Genomic DNA, 24,187 nt, shown 5'->3' on the forward strand with positions numbered 1-24,187 from the left:
CTGTAGCTCAAGCTTCAGTTAATCAGTGGCAGAGCCCAAAATAATTATGGGCAAAGTTCCCCCTACATGCAGAACCAGCTCTGCACACTCCTTGGCTGGCCAGATAAAAACAACAAATGGAAAGGATGTTCCCTACTCTTTCAATTCCCCGTGACTCCATTCTCACTACAAGAAGACTATTCCATTTCTCTTAGTTTGTATCTGATAGAACCATGTATGTAAGTCAGTTTGCTGTGTAACAAATGATCCTGGAACTTAGTGGCTTAAAAAACATACTTCTTATCATTTCTGCATCAGAAAGCCATATCCTCGAGTTGGGGTCTCCCATAGGGCTGCAGTCCAATATGGCTATGCTGCTGCCATCGATGTAGTCAAGGGTAAACTCACTCACGAGGCTCTTGGTAAGAAGCCACTCTTGCAATACCTGTCACATGAGCCTCTGCATAAGGCAGCTCATGACTTCCTTTAAAAAGCCAAGAGGGTGAAAGAAAGTGCATAGGTCGGAAGTTTCAGTCAGTCATGTTACCGTACCTTCCAATGAACACCCTGTCATCATCACTGTGATTTTTAGAAGCAAATCACCAGGGTCACCCTCACTCAAGGTGACTTTGAAAAGCAGGCAGCAGAAACCACTGAGCCATCTGATAGACTGCCTACCAGGGCCTGTGCTATGGTCTAAGAGCACCCCAACTCCCAGGTAGCATCTGTTGTAAACTGTCCCCAGTGCAGCATTGGGAAGTGAGGCCTCACAGGGTGGGTTAGACTTGTACAGGCTAGTGACCATTACAGAAGGGCTGGAGGCTGTGAGTTTGATACTCTCTCCATCCCTCTTTCTGTCTTTTGTTCCTTCCTCCCTCCTGGGGCACAGTGTTCCAAGAAACCTCTCACCAGATGCACCTTTGGTCTTGAATTTTCTCATCATGAGTAAAATGGTTCTTCTCTTAATGAACTACCTCAGCTCAGCCAGGCACAGTTCCGACACTCGGGAGGCTGAGGCAGGAGGATTGTAAGTCCAAGGCCAATGACACCTAGCAAGACACTTCTAAAAAAGCATTGCCTCTTCTCAGGTAGTCTGTTACAGTAACACAAACCTAAGATATCCTGTCATGACTTTCCCAGTATTCTTTATTTAAAATGGATCACAGGCATCAGGAGGCCTGGGAATAGCACTCGCTCCAGACCCACTGCCAATAGGTGGCCATGAGGGAGCAAAGGACTCTTCCAGAGTCCTCTTCATGGTTCAGACTGCTTCCCATCCACCCCTCTACACTGCTCTCTCACACAAACTTCCCTGAACTTGGCTTACTCACTCTTCTAGTAGATACCAATCACTTTCTTCCTTATTCTCCTCAACTATGAAGCTTCTTCCCAACCCTGTGGCTTCTGAAACAAACATGGAACCTAGGTAAGTATTGACTTTAAACTGTGGAAAATCCAACTGACTAATGCAAACAAGAGATCATAGCAATTATGGGAAGTTATCAAGAGCCCACCCAGGCCTAAGACTGACTCCTTAAGAGGAAGGAAGTCTATTTGTGGAGTATTTGGTGTGTCCCCAGGGCTTTGCTAAGGTCTTCCTGATGGCCAAACTCATCAGTTCTTAGTTCTGGTATGACTATCACTAAGGTGGACCCATCATGGGCTGTGATTACATTATCTTGATCTGACCCATGACAAGACAAGACTCCAGAAGCAAAACAACCTCTGCAAGGTTACACATTGAGCACCAGAGTTAGGGTAGGAAGCCATTTGGTCTCATTCCAATGGCCAAGGCCATACCATAATACCATGGTGATTTCCAACTTTCTCTTTGGACCCACCCTCTGACTTATGGTATGGACAGTGACTCTGGTTCTTAAACATCTGTCTTCTTGGTTCTTCAGACTTTAGGTAAGGCTGAGGATAGGATGGGACGCTTCTTTGAGAATCTTCCCATGGTGCCTTGAGCTGTCCTTCTCTGACACATAGGAATCACTTGAGGATTTAGGAGTCTGGCCCAGTTTTTAGCTCATGGGTGAGGAGGAGCTTCTCTGTCTGCCCCAATGTTCACATTAGTCTCAAGATGGCCCTATCCTCTTTCTAGTCAGAGGGACTATCAAGCCAGAAGGGTAGAATTGATGGCCACAGTGTTAACTGTTGCAACAGGGACATCCTGGAGCCCTCCGATTGGGCAATTACTAACTTTTACTTGCTGGCCATTGTCTCAGTTACTTTTCTGTTACCGTGATCAAAGGCCTGGCAAAATCAACTTCAGGAAAGGCTTATTTTGGCTCAGCACTCAGGTGGAGTCCGTCATGATGAGAGCCTGGAGCAGCTGGTCCCGTTGCATCTACCGAGAAGAAGAGAGGAATGTGCGCTTGTGCTCAGCTCACTGATTGCTCTCTACATAGTCCAGCATCTGGGCACAGGGGAAGCCAATCACAGTGGATGGGTCTTCCTACCTCAGTTAACCCAGTGAAGATAATCCTCCACTGCAGGGATGCTCAAGGCCCATCTCCTAAGTGATTTTACAGCACATTAAGTTGACAGTTGAGATTAGGCGGTGGTGGCACACGCCTTTAATCCCAGCACTCGGGAGGCAGAGGCAGGCAGATCTCTGTGAGTTTAAGGCCAGCCTGGTCTACAGAGCGAGTCCCAGGACAGCCAAGACTGTGCATGGAGAAACTGTCCTGAAAGAGAGAGAGAGAGAGAGAGAGGGAGAGAGAGAAGGAGAGAATGAGAATGAATGAATTAGCCATCACAGTCATGTACTAGTCCCAAGTAAATAGTTAAAGAGCATGGGCTCCTAATGATGAGTGGAAGCATTGAGGAATTTGGAGGGAGCGTATTTAGCCATAACCTCAGACGTGGATTTTTGTAGATAGGTGATTACAGACCTCTTTTCTAGAGAACAGTAATTCATCATGGCTTGAGGGTTAGGACCTATGGATTTTCTTACAATGTAACATGAACCGCATAGCCTCTGGTTCTTAACCCTTGTCTAAAGTAAGGCTCAGCCTCTCCTCTTGTTGCTACAAGCCACTGAGGCCTCAGCTGAAATCTCACCACCAGTAACCAGAGAGCCCAGAATCCGGTTACCATCAGCCAAGGACTGCCGGCCCCAGCCCCCTGCTTCCTCCCACATTTGAAGGTCCTTCTGTTTCTAATCATTCCCTGGCTCCCCTGTGTCTACTCAGGAGGAAGGGCTGAGTTCTTAGCTGGTTTGGAGAACAGGGACAATTGACACTTTCTAGATTCTCACCTGAATATCTCATTCAAGAAATCTTCTTTTCAAATAACATTCACTCATAGCTTGTGGTTATAGTTAGATGCTATAAAAATTCACCCTTTTGTGCCATGGAAAGCACACTTTCTGCTGATGAAACAGACAAAGTCAGAACCCAAAAGAGGTGGAAAACTTCCATGGAAAAAGTTTTCCCAAACTGTCTAGAATAGACACAAGATTTCACCACTGAGCACGAAGGTACTAGCAAAGCATTTAAAACCTCTATTTTCATTGCTCTAAACAGTATTGTCTTTGTCTCTGGCCTGTATGGTGGACCTCTGATTTGTTTTTGGGTTTTTAGTTTTGGTTTTGGTTTTTTTTTTTTTTTAACCACTTTTTATTTTTTATTTATTTATTTATTTATTTATTTTTGGTTTGGTTTTTTGAGACAGGGTTTCTCTGTGTAGCTTTGTGCCTTTCCTGGAACTCGCTTTGGAGACCAGGCTGGCCTCGAACTCACAGAGATCTGCCTGGCTCTGCCTCCCGAGTGCTGGTGTGCCACCACCACCCGGCTGGGCTATTTTTTTAAAAAGAAAAGATGACATAAAGTTGGGAGGGAGATGTTGTTTGAGGGGGAGGGACATGAAGGGAATTGGAGGCGGAAATAGAAGTGGGTAAGATTCACATATTTCATTAGATACATATATGAAATTTTCAGTGAATGATTTTTTTTTTTAACGAAACAAACTAGAAAGCTCTCAGAAGTATTGACTGAAGAGAAAACTCGCATAAGGAAATGATATGCAAATTCAGTAGAAGCAGTGGCCTTGTGAGACTCAGTTAATTGAAAACTAAGTGGTGGTGAAGGCATTAATGTGTCGTCTGTGGTATTTTCCGACCACCCTCATGAGTTCAAAGGCTCGAGAAAGGATATGGAGTTGCACTTGCCAGTGCTGAGTTAAAACACTCAGGAGACTCCCAGGGTTCCCCAGGGCCGACTACTTGTGTCGTCTGGGGTACTTGCAGCCTGGTAGGCGTGAACATGAGAACAGGAGAGTGAAAGGTGAGGCTCCACACTGGCTTCTTCCATGAGGGGACTTCCTGCATCTTTGCCCTCTCCCCACAGGGAACAAATTACCCCTTGAGTATAATTGGATTGGGGGGTGGGGGTTAGGAAACTTTTTTTTTCACAAGTCAGCTTTTCCTCTAATGTTGTGCTGGTCAACATCCCTACTCCTAATAGTTAAGTAAAACTTCCCAGCACTGTCTTTGTCTGACATTATTTTTTTTTAAAGATTTATTTATTTATTATATATTCAGTGTTCTGTCTGCATGTATCCCTGCAGGCCAGAAGAGGGCACCACATCTCACTACAGATGGTTGTGAGCCACCATGTGGTTGCTGGGAATTGAACTCAGGACCTTTGGAAGAGCAAACAGCACTCTTAACCTCTGAGCCAGATCTCCAGCCAATATATATATATATTATGTGGATGAATGTTTGTCTGTATGCATCTATAAGCACCATGTGGATGCCTGGTGCCCACAGAGGATCTCTAGAATTGGATTCTCTCCAGACTGGAGTTACAGACAGTTGTAAGCTGCCATGTGGGTGCTGAGAACTGAACCTGGGTCCTCTGCAAGAGCAGCCAGCCTCTTAACCTCTGTGCTGTCTCTCCAGCCCCATAAATATGTTTCGAGATAACAGGATCAGTCACTACCACTCAGCATTCAGCTCGGTTGGTTGGTGGAGACTCTGAGGACTCAGTTGCTGTTCCACAGGAACAGGGAACTTGTTAGTCATCAAAAGACAGCATGGGGCTGAGCCAAGGAAAGCGCCCTTGATCTGGGCAGAGGAGGTGTTACTCCCTCATTAGGCCAAACCAGAGCAACCCAGTCTGTGCTTTCACACCCAGAGTGTTTCTGGAAGTGCAGGAACCAGAATGTAATAAGGGCCCTTCCTTTGTACCCTGAACCCATCCTCTTAGAGACAGAGCCCTCTCCCCTCAAATTTCTCATGGGCCACCCTGTGTATTTCTGGTCTGTATGATGCTGGATAGATGTCAGGGCCAGCGTGTTTGGCTGTTTTTTTTCACCAGGCCTATTTTAGGCTTCTTCTCCTGCCTGTCACTGGCCATCCATCATTAAGAAGCATGTTGCCCATGACTTCTGGGTTTCTTTCTCCCCAGCCTGGCCAGACTCCCACACACCCACACCTGCATGAACACACACACACACACACACACACACACACACACACACACACACCACCATAATGTCTTTTTGTATATGTGCTCTATATTGTTTTTCTAAATTATGGAGTATTCTACAGCATTGGTTAGGAAAACAGTGGTTGAACTGGCTGCCCTCAAAACTCCCATTCACCTGTGATGAATATGTGGCATGTTGCATATGTTAAAAAAAAAAAAAACCATACCTTCCAATTCCTCATCATTCTCAGGGAACTGCTGAAAAGGAAGGGTGTGTACACTTGGTCCTTTTTCCCCCTTAGCCAGAAGGCAGAAAGGGTTCCCTCCCACCTACCCCCCATATGGCTTCAATGTGGCATTAGCGTTGGAGAGCTTTGGGGAGAGGACAGGGCCCCCGGAAGAAGCTGTGTGTACATAGCTTCTCTCACTGCTTTGGCTGCCTGATAACCTTGCTGTTGTGATGCCATTCACCGCCCACCATAGGGGCCACAGGCTTCAGAGGGACTCAGCATAGTCCACTAAGTTTAGTTGAGCCGAGGTGGCAGAGTACCTGCCCGGTAGCAGGAGTGTGAGGCGCCAAATGCACATTGACCCAGAGTTGTCATGACCCTGGATCTGGGATCAGTTACCTGGATTACTGAAAGAAATGCTTATTCTGGTTATGGACTTGCCTTTCCTGAGTATAATGCTTCTGTCAAAATTACTGTCCATACAGAATGTCTTATTGACCACCATGATATTTCATACAGCATTGCCTCTGACCAAGGAACTCACTTCACAGCCAGAGAAGTGTGACAGTGGGCCCAGGCTCATGAAATTCACTGGTCTTACCACGGTTCCCGCCATCCTGAAGCAGCTAGCCTAATAGAATGGTAGAAAGACCCTTTGAAGACACAGCTGTAGAGCCGATTAGGGAATACTAGCGTTCTGTTCCTTCAGAAGACCCTAACTAACACTGACTTAATGTGGTGGTTTGAAAGAAAATGACCCCCAAAGGGAGTGGCACTATTAGGAAGCCGTGTTGAAGTAGGTATGGCCTTTTTGGAGGAAGTGTGTTACTGTGGGGGCAGGCTCTGAGATTTCTTGTGCTCAAGCTTGCCTCAGTGTGACACTCAGTCAGTCCACTACCTGTGGCCTTCTGATCAAGATGTAGCCAGCACCATGTCTGCCCGCATGCTGCCATGCTCCCCGCCATGATGATTATGGACTGAACCTCTGAACTGTAAGTGAGCCCCCAATTAATTGTTTTACTTTATAAGAGTTACTGTGGCTATAGTGCCCTAACTGGCAGATCTGTGAGTTTGAGGCCAGCCTGATCTATGGAGCAAGTTCCAGGACAACCAAGCTTAGGCAGTGAAAGAAACCATGGGAAACAAAAAGCTGATGAAAATGAAATTGAACGAGGGGGCTATGGTCTATCTCCAGAAAGTAGCAGACGTTGGCAGCTTCAGCCACATGGTTCTGGCTTTTGAGTTAAGCATAGAAGAAATGGGTTATAGAATTTGCCTCTGCAACTAAGGAAAGCCACTGAGGCCAGGCATGTGTCAGGGGTGTCCCTGAATGGAGGCCTAGAGAGGCCATTGCATGAAGCTATAAAGTTGAAGCCTGGATTGCCTTGGAGATCCCAAGATGTTGGAGATGCCAGAGCTGTGGGATACCTGCCGAGGAGAGCTGCTAACAGGGAGTGGAACCAGCCCAAGAGAAAGAAGTGTTACAGTCAACAAAGCTGAATGGAGTTGGAGATCTGAAGAGCACTTTGACATCAGACATGGAGATGCAGAGTTTGGAGTTTGCCCAGCTGGTTTTCAGTCTTGCTTTGGTCCAGTATTTCCTCACTGTGCTCCCTTCCCTGTGTTTCAGAATGGTAATACATATCCTGTGCCATTATATGTTGGAAGTATGTGATCTGTTTTTTTTTAATTTTGATTTTTATAGGGAATTATAGTTAAGAGATTGCTTGAATCTCAGAAAAGACTTTGAACTTAGGACATTTAAACATTGTTGAGACCATGATAGACTATGGGGGCTTTTGAAGTCTAAATTTTGCATTTTGCATTATGAGATATTGTTACAAGCTTGTGAGGACCAGGGAATGGAATGTGAAAGTAATCGGTGCCCATAAGCTCCTAAGAAGTGGCACTATTAGGAGTTGTGGCCTTGTTGGAGGAAGTGTGTCACTCTGGAGGTGGGCTTTGAGGTCTCATATATGCCCAAGTCTCACCAGTGAGTCAGTTTACTTCTGATTGCCTTCTGATTAAGATGTAGCCAGCACCATGTCTGCCTGCATGCTGCCATGCTCCCCACCATGATGATAATAGACTGAACCTCTGGAACTGTAAGCGAGCAACTCCAATTATAATGCTGCCATGGTCATGGTATCTCTTCACAGCAGTAGAAACCCTAACTAAGACACCTAGCATCTTTCCATTCTCTTGGGGTCTGAGCTACCTGAGAATGAGGAACAGGAATGGATCTCACTTTCCCTAACATTTGTTCTAGCATGTTGGCATGAAGTATGTGTGGTAAACATGAGTGAAGATATTAACGAAGGACTGAATGATACTTTGTACTATCTCATGTCAGAATCACGGTCCTGGAGAGCATGGAAGGACATGAGTAGACGGCAGGGCTGCCATGTTCCTTGGTAGAAGCATCATATGTGTGTAAAGCTATGTTTGACACTTCAGCCCACCTAGGCATACATGGAAATCCTAGGGTGAGGCTTCTGAAAGCTGAAGGCTGGGAAGTCAGAGTCTGTGTGGGAAGAGGAATCAGGCCACATGAGCAACAGCTACCTCCTAGGTGGTATCAACAGCCCCACATTGGGCCCTGAGCCACATCCCAACACAGTGGGGACCTGCTGTCCCCAGTGCACCTTGGAACAGAAGGGACTCGGTGATTAGCTTTGTGCAGTCTGACACACACTGGGGGCCATTGTTCTTCTCAAAGGGTTTTCTGGAACATATAGTAATTAAACTAATTTGTATTGAATTGAAAATGTCCCAGTGTTGAACAGTTTGCTCCCTAGCAATGCTCATCAATGAAACCTTCCGCATTCATTTGGATTCAACCCCATGATTACTGCCAGTGTTGGGAGAATTGACTGATGTAACTTGTTATCCCTTCTGTCTTTGGAAGCCTCCCTTCCTACCCTGCCATCCCTGAACCCAGACTCAGCTCCCCACAAGGGTTTGTGGGAATGACCAGAGTCTTGGTCCAGTGTGTTTGGGTCAGAGCTTCATACCCTCCACTACTTCCCCCGCTTCCTTCCCTCCCTCCTTCCATCTGTCCCTCCCTCCCTCTTCTCTCCTTGTCTTCTCCCCCTTCCTTCCTACCAGGAAGTAAGGATGCCAGGCATAACTCTCCATGTCTCTAGTAGTAAAGTATACCAGCACCTGTCCAGCTTAATGCAGAAACCAACAAGGTCAGCAAAAATATAACTTCTAGTCATGTCCTATAAGAAATAACATACGAGTTTGAGATGGAAGATGGCTTTGGTTTTGGTTGCTCAAAAAGATGGTCCTCCACACCCCAAAATACAGGAAAGTCTGACTAGGCCCCTTTCTCACATAAGCCCTCAACCCTTGGAGGTTCTGACCCACCTGAGACTATGCATTTTTATTCTTTAATATGGTAGTTTTATTTATTCTTTGACTATTTCATACATATGTATGATATATTTTGATCATGTTCACCATCATAGCATGTTTTTAAGATTTATTTATTATGTATATAGTATTCTGCCTGCATGTGTCCCTGCACGCCAGAAGAGGGCACCAGATCTCATTACAAGTGGTTGTGAGCCACCGTGTGGTTGCTGGGAATTGAACTCAGAACTTCTGGAAGAGCAATTGGTGCTCTTAACCACTGAGCCATCTCTCCAGCCCCACAGCATTTTCTTTATCATTGGTTGAGTTCTTAAAAGCCTGGGAATAATTTGATATTTCAACAATTACCTTTTTTTATCCAGCAAGCATTTATGTAGCTTATTTTTAATAATATTTTTCCACTGCAGAAATAATCTGTGCTTCAGTGCAGAAACTATAAGAAAGAACATAAGCACAAAAATCACACTCAGACCTTTGAGAATGTGGAGTTATTTTAAACAGGCATACTCTCCCAGTTAGGGTTAAAAATTTTTGAAACAAAATTGAAACATCCTGACCCTATCTTGAATCCTTCACAAATATTTACTGAAGAGTTACTACTGCTAGACTGGATTCTCAGCCCAGGGGTTGCATACATCTCTGAACCAAGCAGAGGAAATTCCTCCTTGCCCCAAGCGCTTTCTGGGGGGAATCTGATAATAAGGAAGTCGGGACAGATGACAAGTCATGAAGGGACAGGCACTATGGGGAAAAGAAAGCTTGAAAGGCCCCGGATGCAAGGCTGTGCTGACCAGGGCAAGGCTGTGAATTTAGGTTTTACAGTTTCATGCAATGGCATAATCGGAGATTTTATGGAAGGTGATGTTTGAGCAAAGGCTTGGAGGAGATGCCTGGTTATCTGGGGAAATAGAGAACTATGCAGAAATGGACATCCCAAGAAAAGGCAGATCTGCTGTGCCTCAAAACTCCAAAGGTGTAATAAGGAACAAGTGGGTAAGGGGGTGGAGTCAAGGATGCAGTCAATGGGATGACGGGAGTCAGCTGGCTTTGTGGCCTCTGAGAGTTCCTGAATTGAGCTCTGAGCAATGCCATCTCATGGCAGCCCTCTTGGGCAGAACACACAGGCAAGAAGACTCAGACCCTGATACCACTGGGTCAGGCAGATTGAGGAGGGTCAGATTCCAAGTGTAAGAATGGTGTGAGAATACCCCGATTTCAAATGTATGTGCAACAGGGATATGTGGCTTTTAAACTGTTGTCTCAAGAAATGTAAAAAAGCTCTTTCAGTACGAAATAAAACCCCCAAGTGGTGACCCTGTTGTCACATTTTTCCCTTGATAAAACGTCTTCCAGCTTGAGAGCACTCAGGTTTGAAGAGCTACACAATCAGAAGAAAACTAAAACCTCTACAGAGTCACCAGAGCGCAAGTGGAGGAGGTGTGCTTTCAAATGTCAGGCGGGGTTAGAAGTGACCAAGCTTCGGATTGAGTCTAGAGCAAGAAAAGAATTCCAAGGGTCCACCTCGGCTATGCAGTGCCCTGCACGGGAAGGTCTCCCTGGCACATGGCACCAGGCTATTACCATGCTTCCAATTCCTGGTACTGCCAGGGTGTACTGAGAGTGAGTCAGTGGAGGTCGTGCCCGCAATTAGTTCAGCACCCCTGTGTGATCTGGAAAGGACAGAACAGTCCCTTGGTTCAGTAGATCTACAGTGTGTGGATGCCATGATTAGCACCCCTGTTGTGTTGTTAAAGGGCCAGTTCAGGACGCGCACGCGTGCGCCTGCACACACACACACACACACACACACACACACACACACACACACTCACACTGGCTTTTGAGTTGAACAGATGGCTCGGTGTTTAAAGTTCTTGCTTTGAAAGTGAGAGGACCAGAGTTCAGAGCCCCCCAGCACCTACTTAAATGGATGGACATGGTGGCCTGCCTATAATTCTGGCTTCAGAATGCCAAGGATCCCCCTTACAAGCTGGCTAGTGCGACTAGGCATATGAGTTTATCCATATCAGCCACAGCTGGAAGCCCTAAGTCTGAGAGATCCCCGACTCAATGAGAGTGAGGTGAGTCAGGACAATTCCCACCATCAACCTTGAGCCTCTATATGCACGAGCACACAGGAACCACACACACACACACACACACACACACACACACACACACACACACACATGCCCACATACAGATGGGCAAAAAAGGTATCTTTAATTCCTGTGATTCACATACTACCCAGAAACTACCCAGAAGCACCTCTAGGTCCCTAGAATTTTAAATGTAAGTCAAAATTGCTTGATGAAAACATTTACACACTGCAATTTTCCCTGACAAACCCTTGCCATTCTTAATAGCAAATGTGTGAATCGGGCAGTAGGCACAGACTTTGAGCGAAGGCTTCTGGTTTGCCGTCTGTAAGTCGATCTTTCTGGTACTTGGGAGGCCCCAAGGGAAGAACAATGACCCTTTTCCTGCACACATGGAAGGTATGTGTAGGTATCTGGCTGAGAGAGTGCCTCCCTGCTTCCCACAGGCTTCCCTGAGTACAGGGTGGAACCTGCTCCCCTCTAGGAACTGCACAGTAGAAAGGCAAGGTGAGCTGTGCTTGAGTTGGCCCCTGTTTAACCCGCCTCGCAGGCTGGCGGTGGCTTCCTCTCCTCGGTGAGGAGGCCTTCTCCTTTCTTCTTTTCTTAGCCTGAAAGTGACAGTTCTCAGGAAAGGATGTCAGAAGGAGCCTGTGGTAAGGACTGGTAAGACTGTGGTAAGGTCTGGTAAGACTGTGGTAAGGTCTGGTGAAGACTGTGGTAAGGACTGGTAAAGACTGGTACACTTTGACAAAGCTGGCGAGTCTCTGTGTAGCCCACGAAGATGCCCAGGGTTCATCACCCCCTTCTCTCTGGCATTTTCCCCCTTGGTTCCCTGGTCCATGTATTTAAATGCCCTCCTCTGGCAGCCATCCTTCTGTGCTTCTAGAATAGTCGGCCTAACTCATGAGAATGGACTGTTCCAATACTGGTGCCTCAGAGAAGTGTTGGGAACTTTATAAAACTATCCTCTGGGGATTTAGGGAGACAGCCCGGTTGGTAAAGTACTTGCCTCACAATCCTGAGAACCTGAGTTCAGATTTCCAGTACCCACATAAAGGTCAGCCTCTCTGTGTGTATTTGTTACCCATCATTAGGGATGGAGCAGATACAAGAGGATCCCTGGGGTTCACTGGCTAGCCAGTCTAGTCCATCAGTAAGCTTCACATTCAGTGAAAGATGTAAGGTGGTGAACCATTGGAGAAGACACAGTGTCAACCTCTGGTTTCCACATGTACATACACACACAAACCTATATACACACACAGAAATACACTACACTACACACACACACACACACACACACACACACACACACACACACACACACTGTTCTAAAATCAGATCGGATGTTAGTTCCAAATCCACTTTTCTCTACCTGTCTCCTAGTGATGTGCCTGTCTTTGCCTGATGGTGGTAGATGCATCTCTAAGTACCATGATTAAACAGCAAACCACAAAACAAGCAGTGCTTATGCCCCTGCCTGTGAGGGGGAAAATACATTTGTTTCACAGTGACTCATGTGAAAGGAAAGAAAGATCATTTTTGTCACATCCCTTGCTGCCCCCATCCTCATCTTGATGCTGCTCGGCTATTATTTTAGACATGTGATTCATAATATTCTATTTCATGATGGTTTGCCTTATTCTGTAGCTACTTATTATTGGAATGCATCATGATCAAAGAGCTGAGATTTGAAGCAATAAGTTAACTCTGTGATTTTTAAAACATGGAAGCCCACTTGAGTTTTTAGACGCAGTGAAGCAAGGCTGCTTTCTTTTCCTGCATAATAATAAACACATACCCCCTTTCCTATGCCCAAGACAGTTGTTCCTATGCCAATTTTTTTTCTGGGCAGAGCAAAACAGAAATATCAAAATGAAGGCCATTTCTTGTTAGTTAGGAGTCATAAGCTCTTATTAATAGGAAGTTTTTTGTTTGTTTTTGTTTTCGAGACAGGGTTTCTCTGTGTAGTTTGGGTGCCTATCCTGGATCTTGCATGTGTAGACTAGGCTGGCCTCAAACTCACAGAGATCTGCCTGGCTCTGCCTCCCATGTGCTGGAATTAAAGGCATGCGCTGCCACTGCCCAGCTAATGGGAACTTTTTATAAGTGTATCTGCAGGCAGAATATTAAGATATGAATTGTTTTGATATGGAAAAGATTCTTTGTCACAGGGTAGTAATACTTCTGGCTCACCTTGTTAATATTGCTTTTGTTTCTCTTAAGCAAAGTTAATCTCTCAAAGACTTGTGGGGGGCAGGGGCAGGGACCTCGCTGCTCAATACTGAAATCCAGGGTTTTTTTGTTTGAAATGTTGAAGAAACTAGTCTCAAAGTTTTTGTCCAAGGAATTATCTTTATGTCAAATGCAACCCCAATTGAGCCAACCTCTAAACAGAAATGTAAGAATCATTGATTCTAGGATGTTAGTGGCCAGTGGCAAAAATAATTTTACACCTGGCTATAAAGAGAATCGCTTTTTATCTCTATGGGTATGATGTACCCATATGTATAGGTATATGTGTGTGAGTACAGGTACTCTCCATAGAGTCATTTTATCTGCATGTGTATAAGATGTGAATGCCAGCATGTGCATACCATCCAAAGTGTGCATGTTGAGATCAAAGGGCAATCTCAAGTATTGCTTCTCACCTTCTACTTGGTTGGGGACAGGGTCCTTATCATATGCCAGCATTGCTGGCCTGTGAGCTTCAGGGGTGGGATTCCTTTTGTCTCTACCACCCATCTCACCTGAGGGTCACTAGGATTACAGATATGTGGTACTGCTATATTTTATTTGGGGAGATCCAACCTCAGATCCTCCCATACAGGAGCTGTCTCCCCAGCCCCTGGCTATGTACATTATCACAAAAATCCTCTGATTTCATGGTCTCGGATAATATGACACTTGGGAAATGGTTCCAGTTTTCATGTATAAGCATCAAGACACACAAATATTTCCCTGAATATTTATTGAGATTGCTATTAGAACTGAAAGGTACCTTATAATACTTTGGCAATGCTACACTCTTGTACCTGCTCCCGATGGCCTTTCTTTCCCCCACAGGATACACAGTGACACTTTGTACACAGGTATTTAATCATTGTATCAGAGTCAGACAGCGCATGCTGCTGTACATGACGGGAGGGACATGCTGTGAAGGCATCTCATCATTTTTAGCATTTGTTTTGTCTGGTGACAAATTAGCTAATTTCTTTTATGTTCCAAAAAAATGCATGCTTTCTGAGTCTCATTCCCCTCCTCCCATCACTTTGCAATCAAGCTTTACGAAGATGAAGATGTCCGTCTCCTGTTTTCTGTGCTGCCCTGGGCTCTATGTAGGTCACAATTCCGGAGACAGAAATAGGACTCCATTTGGTGTTTGTGTCTCTGGCAGCTGTATCCTCAGCTTGTATGAAATCCAGACCCTGGCGGGTGGAGTCTTCACATCACAGATGGTGCTCAGTGCTGGAGCTCAGGGTACTGTTGCTCAGAATGTGAAGGGGCTGTTTGTTTCCAAGTGGTCTGAGCTTGGACTGAGAATTTCTCTGCTGCTCATGGCTCTTTAGCTGTTGAACCAATGCTGCCAGTTGCTGCGAGTTGGCAAGCTGCCCACCCATCTCCTTCCTCCTGGCAGTGTACATCCACAGTCACAGTCAAAGGCAGAGTCTCCTGCTTGTCGTTACCAGGACTATAGATGCTCTCGGCTTCTTCTGAACTTCAGTTGTCCCTCCACCACAGATGCCATTGTGTAGAAGCGTGAATCCTGCAGCATTGATAAAAGAGATATGGGGACATCCCGAGAGAATTTAGCTCTGTCCTTGGTCACACATAGGCTGGTGAATGAGGACAGCCGTCACCAAGCACTCACTATTTCATAAAGCTGTACTGATTTAAAGACCTGGTCTTCAGGAGCTTCAGAGCAGGGAAGATCCCAATGAGCCTGACAAATGCTTACAGAATATGTATGTGACACACAGTAGTAGCTCAGTGAGCTGTCTTTCCTGATCAACCCTGAGGAATCCACACAGAAAGGAAACTTCTCAGCTTCCACATGAAAGAAAGGATTTACAGGCTTCAGCAAACTAGAGGGCATGGAATAGTTGAAATAAGAATAATAACATATATCCATTTATTACTCAAATCCACCTATAAATATTTATTCCATTTTATCTCCCTATGCCATACTTTTATCTAAACTATTTGAAAGAAGACTGCCCAGCTCATGGTAATTTGTTCCTAAATTCTACGATGTGCATTTCCTAAGAGCAGGGACCTCTCCCATCACCAATGCATGCCGTCAATGTCAGTGAGTTTCTCACTTTGGTTGAATTTAACATGGATGGTTTATTTCTGGTGGCCACCCTAGCACATTTTCAAGGTGTCACACATGGAAGTTGCTTTTTAAAAGGCAATAGGAGAAACAAAGCTAACATCTGCATGGTACGACACAGGCTTTTAATGAGCTCCAAGATCAGAGTCGCTTCTTACTACTCCCAGCTGAGGTAACAGTTCAAGGTCTGGACTTGAAATGGTTGAATTTAGGTGCTTTATGGACATTCTAACTGTGCCCAGTGTGGTGGCAGCTTTTGCCTGCTGACTTGCCACAATGTATTGGGAAGAGAGACTCAAGGAGACATTGTCTAGATTAAGTTGGCCGTGAGTATGCCTGTTGCCTATGAGGGATTTATTAATTGGGATTAATTGAAGTGGGAAGACCCACCATAAACGTGGGCATATTTCCTATCAGCATCTTACATTAACTCATCACTGTCTGCTCTTGATTATGAATGTAACATGACTAATTGCTTCAAGTTCATGTCACCTACATGTCCTCATCATGACTGACTGCAACATGTAATTGTGAGCCAAATGCACCCTTTATCATTTAGGTTGCTTTTGTCAGGGTGTTTTTTTTTTTGTTTTGTTTTGTTTTGTTTTTAATCACAGCAATGGGAAACAAAACTGAGACACCCACACACACACCAAAAAAAGGTATCGTCCACCATACCCTCTCACACATGTGGGCCCTTTTACGGATGTTCTGGGTTCTGAGTTTGATACAGTACTGAGATTTTGGTGGTGTTTTGTATTAAGTATCTAATGGGGAAACAGTCATTTCTGATGAGGCCTCTCAATCATCTTCATGTCTCAAGTTGAAATAGAAATTCTATGCTAGACACTGAAACCCAGGCACAGATAATGGAAGGCCATTTCAGTAGATCTGCATAACAGAGTATGAAGTGGGGATGCTCTCTGCAGGCTCAAGAGTATAAGAAAACAGCTAATGGCTTTGTTGTAGAGTCCCTAATTCCATAAGTATTTAACTTGAAGCTTCCCAGCACTCACTATCACAAATTAAAACATTTTGGAGAAGGTAGAGGCCTGCTAAAGAGTGTTAATTGTGTCGATTTTTGCTGGAAGCCTCTGGAGAGAAGCACAGATGCCCTTCACACCCAGCAATACCCACTAAATTGAAGAGGCATTTCTGTGATGTGGGACTATTCTTCCAAAGGGGTACGCCAGTCAAGTTCATGAAGCAATTACAGAATGCCAAAGACTGACTGATTTGCAAAGAGCATTGATTCATTTCTTACAGTTCTGGAGGCTGGAAATGCATTAAGGGGCCTCCTTCTAGTAAGTGCTACATCTCCCCATGGCAGAAGATAAGAGGAAAGATAAAGGGCATTCAGAAGAGGGCTGTCTTAGTTAGGGTTCCTATTGTTGTGAAGAGACATCACAACCATGGCAACTCTTATAAGGAAAAGATTTAATTGGGTTGGCTTCCAGGTCAGAGGTTCCGTCCATTTTCATCATGGTAGGAAGCAAGGCAGCATGCAGGTAGACATGGTGCTAGAGAAGGAGCTGAGAGTTCTTACATCTTGACACACAGGGAATAGGAAGTAGTCTGAGACACTGGGCAGAGCTTGAGCATATATGAGATCTCAAAGCCCGCCTCCACACTGACACACTTCCTTCAACAAGGCCACACCTACTCCACCATAGCCACACCTCCCATTAGTGCCCCTCCCTTTGGGGGGCCATTTTCTTTCAAACCACCACAGTGCTGAACTCAATTTTACAGCAAACACACTCTTAAAGTACTGAACATCTGCTGGAAACATCAATCAGTTGGCAAGAGCAGCGTCCTTGGGCCTTAGTTGTTTCTTCAAGTCTCCAAGTCTTGGGACAGTCACTTTGGAGATTAAAAACTTTGGAGCACAGTTACCCCATGCAGGAGGTTCTGAGGTCAATGTTTTTTACATTTTTTTTTTTAAACTAAGCAAAGTCCTCTGTATCTTCACACTCTCCATACTAAATTCACTTTCTATGAGATTCTCTGGGGATGCTCAGAGCTGTTCCTGGAGTTGGTGCAAGAATAACGATGATCTATTGGTTTATTTTGGTTTGGTTTTGGTTTTGGGTTTTTTTTCTAATCCAGTGAAGAAACATCACAACTGTCAGCCCAGCTGGGTGTGACGCTGCACTATTTTGTGGGGTGATTTTGCTTTACTCTGTTTCTGCAACAGAGTTGGTAGGAGTGCCTATTCAGAGGCACTGGAAATGCTCTGGGTGTCATGTCTAGTCAGGTGACTTTCCTAGAAACAAATCCACATAGCCAGCAGGGAATCAGTTCCCCTTATATCTGGGACCAGCCACATTCCTAAAGTCATGGGGAGTCTCGGGGCTTCTTCATGGCAGAAGATTCTGAAAGGCCTTGGCTCCTTCAGCAAAGTGGTTCCTGTCATGTGGCCCTTGACAACTCCTATCAGTATCCCCTGGGCATCCCACCAGACACTGTACAAAGTGGGGTGCTAGTACACAGATGGGAGCCACACCCCCATCCACCTCCCATATCTGAGCAGTGCTCACCTCCTTCATATCTGGCTTCTGTTCTTTTACTTGAACAGCCAGGACTTCTGCTTTTGAGGAAAAGCTAGGAGTGACTCTACCCCAACCCCCACCCCAGACACTGTGATCCTGGGGTGCCATGGTTCTTCCCCACCCATGACAACACTTAATGTGGCCACAAGAGACTAATGACAGCCATGGCAGACCTCATCCTTCACTAAGTTCCAGCCTAACTCTTCCCTCTACCTTGCATCACCTCTGTGGTGCCATGACACCATGACAGCAGGCCAAGAGCCCAATGCTTGGACCCACCCAGTCCCACCACCCCAGAATATGAGGCCAGGGGTCAGGTGCCAGGTCCCAGCACAAACTGTAGACAGCCAAAGTCACTCCTCGACTTGCACAGTCCCCGCAGCACATGTTCCTCTGTCTACCCACAGTCAACAGGATTTCGTAGAATTAAGGGCGGATACTTGGAAAGCTGAAACAGGAGGATGACTTGAGTGCAGGGTGTGAAGACCGGATTGGGGAACCAAGAAAGACCCCATCTCTTAAAAGCAAACAAAACAAAAATAGCAACAGCTGGCCCACACTCATGAATTGATTCTCCAGGTGCTTTCAGAGAGAGCATGGGGTCAATGTGGCTCAGCCAGTGATTCCCCTCCCCTGCTCTTCAGAAACTCCGCTGCAAGCTCATTTCTATGGCATGTCACCCTCTTTTGGACAAACTGCCCCCACAATATTGACGAATGACCCCTTGGTATTTGCAAGGGAATGTTATGCTGTCGGAAAGTTCCCGAGTGGTTTGACCCAGGTGGGTCAGACTGAGTTGTCTCTAAACTGACTTCCAGAGATGGGTGGGGGCTTTGGACCAACTAGTGTTTACAACACAAAGGGATCGTGTGTATTTATTCAAACTACCGACATTCTAGATCGATTGTACAAGCAGTTTCCATTCTGCTGGCTTCACTCCTGTGGCGCGTGGACTGTCTTGGTCAGCGGAGTGTGGGGGTTGTCACAGAGAGCACTGCAGACCACCCCAGATCTAAATTTGTTGTTCTTATTGTTGTTTTTCAAGACAGGGTTTCTCTGTGTAGCCCTGGCCATCCTGGATCTCACTCTGTAGACCAGGCTGGCCTCGAACTCACAGAGATCTGTCTGTCTCTGCCTCCCCAGTGCTAGAATTAAAGGTATGCATGACTACCACCCAGCCTAAATTTTTTTTAAATGTAAATTGATCTCTTGTGTGGGTGTATGTGTGTGAGCATGGGTATGCACATGCCACATCTCACAGGTGGAGGTTGGAGGACAGCCCGGGATTTTGTCCCTTGCTGCCCACTTTATTTGAGATGAAAGCCTTTTTATTAGTTCAGGCTGGAATATGCCAGGCTAGCTGGCTACTGAGCTTCTGGGAGGGCTCTTGTCTCAGTCTCCCTTCTCTCCCTAAGATTTCTGGGATTACAAACATGTGCTACTTTATGGATTCTGGGGATCCGCGCTCAGGTTCTTACATTTGCTGGGCAAGTGCCTCCCACTGAGCCACATTCCCCAGCCCAGATGAGTTTTAATAGAATTCAGTCTCACTCAGCAAAGTGATGATGTTGCTTCTTGGAAGGTCGGAACTGTGATTGCGGATCCTAACACTGTAATTCCTTTCTTCTCTCTCTCTCTCTCTCTGCAACCTGCTGGCAGCTGTCCATACCTCGCGGTGAACATCACCCCCGCCATCCCTGTGGTCGGTGGCATCCTGTTCTTCTTTGTGATGGGGACTCTGCTTCGGACCAGCTTCAGTGATCCAGGAGTCCTCCCTCGAGCCACTCCTGATGAAGCCGCTGATCTGGAAAGGCAAATAGGTAACGCGGAAGCTCTGCTTTTAGCCTGTGGTCACTCCCCACCAGTGCTGGCTCCAAAGTGGGGGACAGGCTGGGGTGTTCGTGCAGAGGGCAGGGCACTGGCCGGCATGAAGAATGACCGGGAAGGAAGGAGGCCGTAAGAGATGACCCGAGTAGAGGTTGGGATGTGAAGTGGTTGAGGTAAGACTGGGGGCGCTGCAGAGCTGAGGCAGGGGCTGTGGCAGCATGCAAGAAGGCCCTCCAGTGAGCAAGGTATTCCACCCGTTTCTTTGAAACTCAAGCATTGGATTCTGCTCTGGTCCAGAACCTCAGGAGTTGAAACTGTTTCTCTCGCTCTCTGTAGTCATGGCGGCTTTCCTAATTTCCATAATAAAAGGCTAAATATATTAGTTACTTTTCTCATTGTTACAACAAAGGCAAAGGGAGTTAAAGAAAGATGGGTTTGTATTGTTTCACTGTTGGAGGGTCCATCCCTCCTGGTAGGGGAATCATGGTGGAGGAGCCCAAGGCAACTGGTCATATTGTATCTGCTATCGGGGAAACTGAGAGATGAATACTGCGGTCTAACCCACTTTCCCCTATTCATTCAGTCCTGATCCCCAGCCCACAGAACAGCGGTAAAGTGGCTCTATCCTCCACAATTAATCTACCCAAGAAACAGCCGTATTAGACCAGTGGTTCTCAACCTGTGGGTCACGACCCCTTTGGGGGGTGCAATTGACCCTTTCACAGGGGTTGCCTAAGACCATTGGGAAACACAGCTATTTACAGTATGATTCATAACAGTGGCAAAGTTACAGTTATGAAGTAGCCATGACAATAATTTTATGGTTGGGGTCGCCACCGCACAGGGAACTGTATTCAAAGTGGCAGCGTTAAGAAGGCTGAGAACCACTGTCACAGACAGTCCCAGAGGCTTGTCTTCCGGCTGGTTCTAGGTCCTGTTAAGTTGATGATCAATATGAAGCCACCATACAAGGCAAAGTTACATCTTAGACTGCCTTATTTATCCAGCCTAGGATCTGGGGTTTCTTTCCTTACACACCACAGCGATACGAACCAGGGGTGTATGCTGAAACGAACAGCTTTATTGTCCTTAGAAATTAAAGCCTGAAGCCAGAATTCACAGCATCCTAATGTCTATCACAACACACTTTCAAAGTCTGAACCTTTTCTTGAGAGTAAATGCTCTCAACGGTGTGTCCCATGGCTGTGTAGCTTTGCTAGGGCACACTGGTAAGTCTGGTTACAATGGCAGTCGGCCTGTGATGACTCAAAGTGAATAGGCCTGGTAAAGCCACCCAGCAGGGATCTCTCCCCTGGTACCCTTCGCAGCCTCCGCTCAAGCTGCAGAGATGCCCCTTTGCCATGGCACAAGCAGGTACAGGTGCGGCCAGGGCTAGAAATGCTCTTACATCCCCCAAGGACAAAGCAGAGCTGTGTTCTTCTATCAACTTTTGCTCCATCCTTCATCCCGGCCACATGGAAGAGGGCAGTCTTCGCTGCTGGGAGACCGTGGTGCCGCCGGCTGTTCCGCAGCCAACTTGTTTTCTGAGGTTGAGAAGGAGAGAGAAAGAAGTGGCGGAGGGAAGAGCATCTCTTCTCTAGCCACTGTGTCTTGGGACACACTGCAAGCCTTCTATGTTATAGGACGTCAGTCACTTTTAAGGATGGTAGTGACTGTCGTGGAACTTTTCTCACATCTAAGTAACTCTGTGAAGATAAAGTTATTCTTGCTCTCTTTTACAAACAAAGAGAGTGTACCCCCCAAAGAGGGGCTTTGATAAGAGGAAGTCCAGAGCTGTAGCCATTGTCCCCTCCCATTCCTTGTATCCCCAAGGAGAGGAAAAGCTAGGGCCAATTCTCTTTAGGAGAAGGCTGGGCCATTCCAATCAGTGTCCATCTAGAAAATTTTCTTGTCTCATGCAAACCCACATGAGACAGTGGTGAGACAGTGTGTGCTGTGACCCTCTGGGCCACTGCAGGAGCCTCTGTCAGAGCAGTGGTATGAGGGCTGGGTGTCCTGCCTCCCTTGCATGTCTGGGGTGCATTGGGGGTGCCATTGGATTTTTCTGCTATACATGCAGATTCCCAGAGGCACAGTGTGTTGAGGCTTAAGTATCTTTTAAAATGAACTGTGCCCCATGACCCTATGAGACTCTAGGAGAGATAGATTGAGGGATGGATCAGCCCAAACAAGACTTGATTTCTTGTGGAGTGACGAAAACCAATTGAAACAGAACAAAAAGAAAAAGAAAAATGTCAGAAATGGTCACCATGTCGGGAGCCGCTATTCCCGAAAGACTCGGAGAGGTTGGGTAAAGTCTGGGCATCTGTGGCATTCTTGCCATGTGCTTCTGTCCCCAGCCCCAGTGCTGAAGGTAAAGGTGAGGAAATCCTACCAGGACCACCATTTTCCTCAGAGGGATGGCCTTGATTCCAAGTGAAACACTAAAAATATCAATGACCAAATGTTTATCTTAAACTATAAAGCAAACAGTGACAGGGGAGTTCATAAAGTTTGGAGAGGAAACCAATGGATAGAACAAAGGGAAACGCAGGGAAAAATCAATGAGGCTAGAAGTTAGTTCTCTGAAAAGATCAACAACATTGGCACAGCTTTTCCTTAATGATGAGAGAGACAGACAGACAGATAGACCAAGAGGAATCGTTCAAATCAATAGCAGACTGACTTCCAAAGATCATCTGTGGAGAGCTGGGGAGCACATGAAAAAGAGGTTCAACTCCTTCTGTCGTTAGGGGGATGTGAATCAAAACCACATGAAGAGCCCACAGCCCCCACCCCCAGGGTGACTCTGAAAACAAAAAAAGAAATGACCAATCATGGCAAATGTTAGCAAGGATGTGGAAAACCTAAAATGCTTACTCACTGCTGATGGCAATGGGAAACGGGATATCTGTTTTGAAAAATAACGCTTCAAAATTCTTGAAAAGGCTGAACACAGTTACCACATGACCCAGCAACTCCACTCCTAAGTATATAGCCAAGAAAAATAAAAGTATCCATTTCCTCATACCGACTTGCTGAGCGGAACTCACAGGTCCATCAGTGGGTGATTTGATGACTATCATGTTATATATCCTCACAACAGAATCCTATTACCAATTTTAAAGAGCCATGTATTACTGAACGTTACATGGATGAACCAGGAACATGATGCTAAGCGAAAGAAGCCAGACACACAAGCCTACATATTATAGGACTCAGAATATTTCCTAAGGGCTAAAAGACAAATCTTGAGAAATAGAAAGGAGAGCAGTGAAATCCCGGGACACAGGTAAGACTGCAGGTTAATTATACCCGACATGAGGTGGAGGGCTGATGTGACAAAAAATTGAGGTGATTTAGCTAATGGTGATGGGTGCACAATGCAATAAATTCACTAAGAATGGGTCACCGTTGTAGTTTGTAAATTACAGATCAATAATGTGATTTTTTTTTAAGGGGAGGAAGTAAGGGAAAGAGAAGAGAATATGGAGGGGTAGCAGAAACTGCTGGAATGTGGGTTTATACTCCAGCTCACCTGTTCTCTGGCTGCATAACTTTCGATGAGGGCACACTTTTCTCAGCTTGTCCCTCCATGCTTTGTCTACACAGTAGGGGCAATGGTGTGGGTCTTGTGAGATACTCGCCAGGGCCCTGGCACTCAGTAAATGATGTTATATTTACCTGTTGTTTTCTAAGTTCTTCTCTTTTCCCAGCCAGTTGTATCTTTACCTTCTGCAAACACGAGTTCTCACCAAAGGCTATCCAAAGTGCCAAGGGGATTAAAGGCAGAGCTGGGCCCTGTACCTCCCCAGGCTTGATGGGGGCGTTCAGGCACATGGTTCCCTTCCTCAGGGCTGTGATTCTTGCTCAGGACTCCTGTATACTCTTGGCTTTGGAAAATAAGATTATGTTTTTGATGAAATCTTAATATTTATTTTGTGCTATCTGGCTGGACAAAGAACATGAAAATTTAGGTTTAAAAACTTTATTATTGTTATTAATTGTAATTACCTGCTTATAGTATCGCTGTGCGTAGAAAAGCCTGCTAACAGCCACATGAGTGGTTAATTGAAGATTTGCCGAGGATTTGAATAGCCACCCCCCAACACCACCCCCACACCACCCTCACCCCCAGGCTTCTGCAGAGGCATGGGTATCTAAGAGTGCTCAGGCTTCAGAACCTGTTCACTCTTAAGAGTGCCACAAGGTTCCTTCTTCATAAAAATGTTCCCAATAACTTAGGTTGCAAAACAAAGGCATTAAGGAGCAGCAGGGGTCCAGGGAAGGTCATTTCAGACTTCCTTGGAAACCCCACAGCTTTAGGTCATCCAAGAGCAGTCTGATGCCAAGT

The 24,187-nt window shown here is 45.8% G+C and overlaps 1 protein-coding gene across 2 annotated transcripts in view; it reads left to right on the plus strand.

The window, feature by feature from the left end:
* Zdhhc14 (zinc finger DHHC-type palmitoyltransferase 14) overlaps nt 1–24,187 on the plus strand; it is a 257,825-nt gene that overhangs the window by 134,202 nt on the left and 99,436 nt on the right. For both annotated transcript variants that reach the window (XM_036168617.1, XM_036168618.1), the window contains exon 2: nt 19,666–19,826. In XM_036168617.1, coding sequence (XP_036024510.1) covers nt 19,666–19,826 — 161 coding nt within the window. The remainder of the gene's footprint in view (nt 1–19,665; nt 19,827–24,187) is intronic.

This window comes from Onychomys torridus, chromosome 19 (assembly GCF_903995425.1).
Source record: "Onychomys torridus chromosome 19, mOncTor1.1, whole genome shotgun sequence".
Taxonomy (NCBI): Eukaryota; Metazoa; Chordata; class Mammalia; order Rodentia; family Cricetidae; genus Onychomys; species Onychomys torridus.